This window comes from Netta rufina (genome assembly GCF_964035555.1).
Source record: "Netta rufina genome assembly, chromosome: 15".
Lineage (NCBI taxonomy): Eukaryota > Metazoa > Chordata > Aves > Anseriformes > Anatidae > Netta > Netta rufina.
The window spans coordinates 7,398,793-7,408,074 of record NC_140138.1 but is presented as its reverse complement, the minus strand read 5'-3'; the positions used below and the strand labels follow the sequence as shown (position 1 = coordinate 7,408,074).

Genomic DNA, 9,282 nt, shown 5'->3' with positions numbered 1-9,282 from the left:
TCTCCACCTTCAGGATTCACATGCAAGAAAAAGTTCAAGTTTCCAACCCCCCCATCACATGAGAAGGCTCTTACCCTGCTCCTCCAAAGGGGCTTAGTTATGTCCAGCTCATTAACGCCCCGAGATGCATTTGCTGGGGACTGGATGGGCCAAGGGGCCCTGCAGCAACGTTGTGCTGATTCTAGCTCAGGCATCACTTTTGTCCTTCTGTAACATCCTTGCTTGCAGCTGCAGGGGGTGATGCACAAAAGGGCCTGGCATGAAGTAGCTGTCATCAGGTATCCAGCACGCTGTGGGCCCTGGGCTCCCTCGGTGCAGCTGCACCCTGCTGGTGGTGGCTATGCTGGGCAACGCGTTTTTCACCCCTGCCGTGTGGGCAAGTGAAGCTGCTCTCACATTCCTGCAGCTCTGGGGAGAAGTTCAAGCTTGTCTGTGTGGTCTGTGTGGTATACAGGAAGGTCTTCAAGAGGAGCCTGGTGGTCTGTACACACCGCATGTCCCTGGAAGCCACCACCACAGAAGCAAAAGTTGCCCCTGCGCCCTTTCCTGGATGCACAGCACAGAGCTGTAGGGGTGCTCAGGAGCTCAGTATCTCCTAGCCCCGGCCCCTGGGTCTTCTCTGCCTTCACCCATGCAGCAGCTGGAGCTCAGCGTTGGCCTTAGGGGAAGAGGTAAAACGGGCACTTTGCTGCAGCTGATGGCAGAATGTCCCTGCCTTGCTGTCGCCTTGGACCCCGCCACGGTGAGCAGCTGTGGGGAGCTGCTCAAGTGTTGCTGAACTGGGTAAGGAAGCACAGCCACGTACAGCCCTGTGTGTTGGTTTTCAGCTGGATGGCTTTAACCCAGGCCAGCTCCCTCGTCTGCTGCCCTGCAGCTGCAGCAGTGCTTGCAGGGAGGGAAACGGAGCCACAAACTAGGCCCCAGAGGGGCAAGCAGCAGCCTGCAGCTTTGTGGAACAAATACAGCCAAGCACCTGCAGTATGGCCAGACAATTTCAGTCCTGCTCTGTAACCAAGCTCCTCCTGCCCCAGTCAAAAACAGATCTGCAAATCTGCAAACAGGCTGCCTTGTGACAACAGGGTCCCCACAGACACTTAGTAATAAGGATACTGGGAAGAGGAAGCAGCAAGCCATAACAAAGCAAGTCATTTTCATTCATGAAACTGTTTACTTGTGATACTTTGCATTCTTAGTTATGTCCCCACTGCTGCCAGATAACGATGATCAGACAGAATTCCTCGGCACCCAGGGACATGTCCCTAAAAGCCAGGCCAACTCTGCTCTGCCCTTGAGCAGAGGCCAAGCACGGTCTGCCGTGGGGAGAGGCTGCCCACGAACAGTGCCCACGGCTAAATGACCCAGCGGTCACACTGCCGGAGAGCAGAAAAAGCATTTCTGCTGCAAAACATCCACCCAAATGTACTGTCAGTAACACTGCCGTTAAAAATCTTCTTGGACCACACTTACAAGCCCTGGTAAAGGAGTAGGAAAACAGTGACCCAGCAGCTCCCCTGCTGTGCAGGTGGCACGGCAGGAATCCAAGCTGAGCAAGCACACGCTGTCCTGCAGCAGGCCCCAGAGCCCCTCACATAGACTGGCCTCAGCAGTAACCGCAGGATGAAGATGGGAAATGGAGGCACGAAGGGAGAGAACCTGCTCTGTGTCATGTGGCAAGAAGGAATTGAATTCATCTCTTATGTTTTAAGCATCTCCTAGAACATCAAGCGTGTGGCAGGTTTTTGCCAGTAGAGTCATTTTAAGACTGACTGGAAAACTGAAATCACCGGGTCCTCGTGGCTGGTCACTACCAGGACACTGCGGAATTTGTCAAACAGCATCAGCAGCTGGGAGCGACGCATGTTCTCGTTGTACATGATCTCCTCCAAATGGTGTCGTCCTCGGAAATAGTGCAGCAGCCTGCAGGGAAAGAGAACAAGGGAGGCATGTGGGCCAAAAGCAAGTGGATGCAGCAAGACTTGATATTGCCACCCTCAAGGTCTCCCCTCCGATGGAATGCAAATCAGAAGACACCTGGCTTGTGTCCCTCATTTACATGAAAAGCGAGTTGAGTGAAATCTGTGCCTATCTTAGACATGCCTAGCGCATAAGTCCCCCGGGAGAGCAGTACAGGGGACATCACCCACTAAATTCTCATTTACGTGTGCAATTTCCATCACACTTACTTTGCTTCAGCAGTGCCCAGCTGTTCTAACGGCTGCCCTGCTCCCGTGTTGCCCTCATCGCTACATCACATGGCAGCTAGACTGTAATGAGGAAATGCAGCCTGGGGGTTTTGCAGAGGCTCTCCTTGTATCGAAAAGTTTCCTGGCCTAGGGCATTTCCTGAGACTGTCAGTAGTTTTAACTCCAGAAAACACAGAACCACAAGTGCCAACAAGCCCTGAAAGCAAGAAGTGACAGATTTACTTCTGCAGTCTCTTAGCTGGATCTACAGTGTGCTTGTCACAGCTCTGCAGCAGCAGTCTAGGTAACTACACTTTAGACTTAAGAGGCTATTTTCCTCCAGAGCAGTCCAACTGGCTTGGTAACTACAGGTCACGCACTCCTGAGGTTTGGTTAGCTTGGGGTGGGTGAAGTGGTTGCAATAGGGAGATGGCAATTTTGGCCAGAATCACCACAAAGAAGGCCTGGGAATTACGAAGTCCTGAAAGAGCCCCTAAACCCTGGCTCTAAGCTAAAGCCACAGCAACTACTTGCATGGCCAGTCCTTGTTAGTCAGTACAGATACCCCTTTGCTGGGCACCACCATACTGCACAGACATCAGCTCACCTCAGCACTGCACAGTCACAGCAGGGTCAAAGACTAACTGTGGGCTCTGCACTGCATGATGGCATCCCTGATGGCAGAGGAGCTGCTGCTCCCCCAAGACTCCTCAGAGCACAGCCACCAAGCCAGCCCTTCAGATATAGCTCAGGTTTGCTGCACAGCCTCTTAATTGTCTTAACAACCTCCCAAATGAAGGAACCATGCTGCACGTCACTCAAAGTACTCCCACTAGCCAAGGCCCAAACACATGCCAGAGTCATTTCTCCAGTTAAACATAAAGATGTGCATCTCCATGTGTTATACATCACATGCTCTGCTCTGGAATTCATCAGCTTTTGCTCATGTTTCCATACCCATCTGCAGTTTAGGAACATACTGGGCTGCTGCTTTATGCCAACTGATGGTAAAAATGAGTGGAGATGACAAGATCTGTTTTCCAGTTCATTCATACCGTCCTCATGCAGGAACAGCCCCTGAAAGATGCCAAATATCCCTTAGAGCATTCCTGCCTGTATTCAGGTGATGGCAGGATGGGGCCTCTCCTGCTTTCACTGAAGGACTGAAGCTTGCCTGGTTGTCTTCTGCTCTTCAGGCTGGGCACTCCAGTCACCTCACCACCCTTCATGGACACCTGGAAAGGAGTCTGTATGCAACGAGCCTCCCTTCATCACACCCTCCATGTACACCACACACACGTCACCTCCAGTCTCCTGATGTTTCTCTTTGCTCCCCATCTTGCCCCATTGCTCATATCACCCTCCTCATGCTCCCTGGCCACGGGTAAGCTCATTGCCTCATCCCTGCAGGCAGCCCAGGGGTGTGCAGTTCCCCAGCAAAACAAGCACGCAGTGCAAGCACAACACGCTGCACGCTCCCTTCTGCTTTGATGTACATCTGCCAGCTCTCACGTTGGCACCGTTATGCAGAACATAATTGCTAAGTCTGAAATGCAAACAAACAACGGGCTCCAGTCATATTTACATTTCCCCTATCAGTGGAGTGCATTGGCCTCCTGCAGTATCTCCCACCGGGCATTTAAATTAGGCTAATCAGCTTCCTTCCCCCAGTCGATGGTAACCAGCACGCTGAGAAGTGGCCATTAGCAGGCAAAGCGGGGGGTTGTGTGCCTCAAAAACTCACCATTGCCTGAAGTATTAATGGTAATTTTTGAAAACACTGATTTTGGACTTTTTTCTTTTCATGCTCACATTTTAGCTAGCAGGGGGATTAGCATTCCTTTCTTTCTAAAAATGACTACCTATCACTTCTACCAGATTCTTCCCCCAGAAGGACTGCTTTCTAGAATTCTCCATTTCATTTTGGCCAATTTATTTGCTGTGATTTTCCAAGCTGAATCAAATGCTGTCTAGCCTTGTCTGGGCACTGTGTTGCTATCTGTCCCTGGCCAAAGCTCCTCCTCCCCTAACCTGTGTCACTGCTCAAAAAAACACTTTAAAGATTTTTAAAGCTCCGTATTCCCTCCCTCCTACAAAGCTGCTCACGGTGACTGTCCAAACTCTCAAACCCTGGCACAACTGACTTCTGTGTGGATGGTTGCGACCTGGTTTTCAACAGCTATGCAACCTAAGTAGGAGTTTTCCAATAAATACATCCGTCCTATATTCAAAAAGAGTCTGGATTTGTAACTGGTCAAGATGAAATAGTTTCCATTCCAATAAAAGCTAGAGAGGATATTAAAGAATATCACAAAAACGCTGGCTGGAAGTCACCTCCAAGGCCTAGTCCAGCCTCCTGTCCCAGCTGGACTATTGCCAATGCTGCAGATTTTTCTGCCCAAGCTCTGTAACTCTCCAAGGGCAGTGATCCTCCCACATAGCTGGGTAATCTGTCCTGGGCAGCATCGCCCTCCTGGAGAAGTTTTCCCTAATGTCCAAATAGAATCTACCAAGCTGCAACTTGGTGCTGCTGCCCCTCGTTTAACTGAGGAGAGTTTGGCTCCATCATCTGCTGTAGCTGCCCTCCAAAGTGCTGCAGGCAGGCGTTGGATCCCCCTCAGCCTCCACTCTGCTGGCCTGAATAAGCCCCATCTGAATGAGCCTCCCCACCTGCCCCATGCCCCAGACCCAGCCCAGCAGCCAGCACGGGCCCTTCTCCACCTTCACCAAGCTCTTCATGACCCAGGGAGAGGAGAGAGAGGGAAACGAGACAGTTTTCCAGGTGCAGCACCAGACAGAAAGGAATAATTTCTTTCAGTCTGATGGCCGCTCTCCCCCACTAATGTATCATTTGTCTCTAACAAAATAATAAGGACATATCCATGGACAACAAGCTCAGGCGTGTGCACCACAGGAGTCAGTGGTCAGGCTTGGTGAGCCCCACGCTTTGCTCCTGGTTCCCGTCTGTCCTGACTGACCCGAGCCCAGTAACTCTGCGCTGGGCTCCTTCACGCGTGCATGCATCCATGTCCATGTGCATGCCTGCAAGCCAGAGCTCTGGGAAATGCCTCGCTTCATCTGTCCCAGGCAACTCCTACCTGGAAAATACAGCAATTAAAGGAGGAGTGAACAGAAAGCTCATTTTGCTGTTACACAGGGATAAACCAGTAGCACAGGCAGGGCAGAGGGAAGTGCCCGGTACGATGGCATGTCGTTAAACACTGCCCCACAGAAGGGTTACACCAAGCACCCTCATTTACAGCTCCAATGAAGGCAGGCACTATCTTCACATTGTCAGGCAGTGAACATTTATGGGACCCAAAGAGGACATAAGATGGCAGTTCTGAGAATAACACTGCATTTGGGTCCCTCTGAAGCTGCACAACTATGTCTGTTGACAGATGTGTGCTTCCAGGTCCAGATGCAGTGATGGAAGATTATTTCTTTCCATTGCTCATCACTGTCCTCCCTGCCTCCCCGTTCAAGTTACCAGAGCTGCCCTGCTATCAGCACTGTGGTGGTACAGCAGTTCCCTAAACTGCTTCAGACAAAAAAAAAAAAGATATCTCAGGTTAGTCATTCAAATAAAATTAGCTTATATCTAGCCAAAGAGATAACCTTTCCAACACTTCTTGAAGATGGAGCAGAACTGTCCACAGCTTAATAACACCTACGAATATTCCTCTATGGAGTAAAGGACCTCTATTTCTCAATCTAAGAGTAAGAAAAAATCCCAAAAGTGACTCTACACCCATGGCTTGGGAGAGAAGCCTCAAACTGTCTTTAAAAGCACTGCTTGATGTGCATTGAGGAACACTTTATATACATTACTGAAGATCTAGCACAAAAAGAGCTTTTTTGCTTCTCAAGTGTAGTTCTGGAAGGACAATGCCATCCCTCCTCCAGCAACACCTATGGAAACAACTTGGATTTGAATTCCAATTCCATGCTATGAGGATTAATGCAGCCAATGCTAAAGCCAAGCTCCCATATCCCTTATTTCCCCCTTAAGGTTTCTGCCTTGCAAATACTGGCTTTGCATAGTAATGGACAGGCACAAGTTCTTTCTGGCATCTGTTTAATGAATAACAGGAGTTCAGAGGCATAGACACATGAAAATATATCAGGCTGAACTTTACTGCTATACTGAAAATAGACCATCCCTTCGTGCACACACAAAACTATACTTAGAAGGTCAGTTACAGTATATTTAGTGCACTAACTATGCATTTATAGTAGGAATTTGTTCTGGTAGGCAGCTGATACAGCACAGCTATTTGCTGTAGCACAGCTCTCATTAGGCTGTTATTCTTAAAGATGAAGCGAAAAGCAGACCTGATGCAGTAACCTCTGCTGGGGTAATGAGGAGGATCAGCTCATTCACTGCAGTGGCTTCTCCACAATTATTTATACTTTCACTAAGAGCCACATGCTCACCCAGACACTCATCTCTAATGGTTTACAGGACAAAATGAGAGAAAATACATGCACGACCTCCAAGTTGCGGTGTCTCATAAAATCACAAGTAACCAAGAGCATCTTGTATAAACATTGCTATTTTTACACTCTAGCATCCTACCCACAGGACCAATCTATTTACTCTACCTCCTCTCTTTCTCACTGCTGACTTAAGAGTGAGTTATGGTTGTCAATTCAATCTACAGTGGAATGGAAATTAACATTTTGCAGATGCTCAGCATGGCTTTGCTAAAGAACCTAGTGCATGGACAAACTGCAAAATACACATCATTAAGACAGCTGCCTGATTACGGCAGCTGATTTTCTGATGAAACTGAAGTCATTTTTGGCATCTGCAATTCAAAAGCTTTCAAATTGTTGCTTTATCCAGATGAAAGAAGTGACAGAGAAGCAATAATGAGATCCTTTCCTCTCTCCAGGATAATTAGGAATCTGCATTGCCACTAAACTCACCCGAAGTGTCCCCCACAAATTCTTTCTTAAGATACTACCAATTATGATTTTTACTTTTCTTTCTCACAGGTTTTATAACCACTTATCTGGTAATGAAGCTGCAAACTTCATCACAGATAAGAAAAGCAACTTCTTGCCAATACAGTTTCTGTAGGCTACTTGACTGTATCCATCCTAGGGTGAAAACCATGTTTTCAGGGATGACCACTTGAATTTGTGAAGTACGGAAAATGTTACAGAACTTGCCCCAGGTGGTTTTCTGCTCTGCAAGTATGAAAAACAGTGAAAGCTGCATTCCAGTGATGCCACCATGTTTTGAAATGCTCAGGAAAGGAAAAATTTCCCCCCTACCATTTTCACAGATAGCTGGTTAGGAAGTCATTCTGCTTTTGACCATATGCAGAACCACACCTTGTGTATTTTTGTTGTGTTAAAATTTGTAACAACAAAACTGGGTGCTACTAATCACACAACATAGTGACTTTAACTTCTAGAGCTAACTAACCTACTCAAATAAGCAGCTTACCTCAGCAAAACTGTCCTTGAAACCTTTGTAAGCTGTTCTGTAGAAGTATTCAGGTTGACTTTGTCTCTGATGCTTTTTTCTTTGTCTCATATTTACATGTAGTTTATAAATCTTAAAATAAAGACTATCTGGCTTGAAAATACTAACACAAAATGTGTCAGTATGAATAAGTCTTTGGTTTGCATACCCAGATTTTTTTTTTAGGCTATGCTATTATATCTACCATGTGTGGACACAGGAAAACTGGTAGGTAAACAGTGATGGTTGGACAACAGGGTCTTATGTCCTGATGCTCCTTCATACATGGAGAATTTTGTTAATAGGTGTTCTTGTGACATATATATTAGTTTTTGTCAAAAACTGTATGAAATAGTTATAAAGGAAACAAAATCAAAACAATTTATCTTCCAAAATGCCAAGCTAATGGTATTTGCTTCGAGTCCATGCCTATCCTTCAATAAAACAGTAAGGATAAGAAAAAAAAATTATGCTCTGTACTCATTTCCTACCTTGCAAACATGCGAAGATCTTCTGGATTTTGGGCAGCAGGGACATTGAGGATAGCTTCCCGCTCGTGTTCCAACAAGCTTGCTAGGAGATTCTCTGTCATCCTTTTATTTAGGGGTGAGTCCCCACCAGGTATCAACTCAGCACTGGAATTGTCCATGCTAGGACTTGTCAGAGTCATGTCATCACTACTAGCTATCAGGGGATGAGAGAAAAGAGACAGAATGTTTACATTCCTCAGCATAACAACATAAAGATTATCAATTCAGGTCATTTCTGTGCGGTCTTTCCAAACAATCCCCTCAAATCTGTAGAAAGTGGCTCTGGAAATGCTACATGTATCTGCAACTAGTGATATGACAGCACAGGAATTTTCTCAGTTGGAAAGTCAAATATTTCAACAGCGTCATCAATTTATGTGGGAAACTACTTCTGGAGACCATAAACAGTCCATAAAAACACTTGAAAAGAAAATTCCCAGCCAGCTCTGCTGGAATACCATGAAGTGGTAACATGAAAAGCCTAACAACACAGAAGGTGGGAGCAAGCAGAAAGGCCAAGAAGCAATATCCTCTTGTGAGTGAGACAAAATAAGCAGAGCGCAAACTTATCAAACTCACGTTCCAAGATTTCTGCCCTAATTCATGAGTTCTGTAAAGCTGAAGGTTGCACAGAGTATCAATCCTGATTTCCAGCCGCAGTGCTGTTCAGCGTTCTGAGAATGCTGCTCATGACAGCACAGGCAGGCACATTTAGGGATTTCTGTGTTGTATCTTCTTTACTCTTTGAGAAAATGCTTTCCTAGAATCACTCTGAAGAATGGCACTAAGGAAATTAAATATGTCAGGAAAGAGAAATCAACCATTTGTGAGACTGACAGCCAGCTTGGTATTTTCTGCATGCTGCTCTACAGCCCACAGAAATTAATGCTGTTTAAAACAATTTTTCACAATTTTCTTCCTCTCCTGATAACAAGAGCTCATGCAGTAACAGCAGTGCAACCAAAGGTCCTTCATGGTTACTCTTTAGCACAGCAAGGAAGTAGAAATTTGCTTGGGAAAAATGCACTGAAGTACCTCTGATAAATATTAAAATATTTGACATAACCAAATGAGAACTTGACAAATTAAAAAT

At 46.4% G+C, this 9,282-nt stretch overlaps 1 protein-coding gene across 5 annotated transcripts in view; it reads right to left on the bottom strand.

Moving 5' to 3' along the window:
* The window catches only part of NPRL3 (NPR3 like, GATOR1 complex subunit), a 60,825-nt gene that overhangs the window by 9,503 nt on the left and 42,040 nt on the right, over nt 1-9,282 (bottom strand). For 3 of the 5 annotated variants that reach the window (XM_084295727.1, XM_084295729.1, XM_084295730.1), the window contains 2 exons: nt 8,151-8,343; nt 1,172-1,917 (listed from right to left, as the gene is read on the bottom strand). In XM_084295727.1, coding sequence (XP_084151853.1) covers nt 1,752-1,917; nt 8,151-8,343 — 359 coding nt within the window. In that variant the 3' untranslated portion in view covers nt 1,172-1,751. Of the gene's footprint in view, nt 1-1,171; nt 1,918-8,150; nt 8,344-8,768; nt 8,974-9,282 lie in introns of those variants that run through there. The other 2 variants (XM_084295728.1, XR_014618875.1) reach the window with 2 other exon arrangements.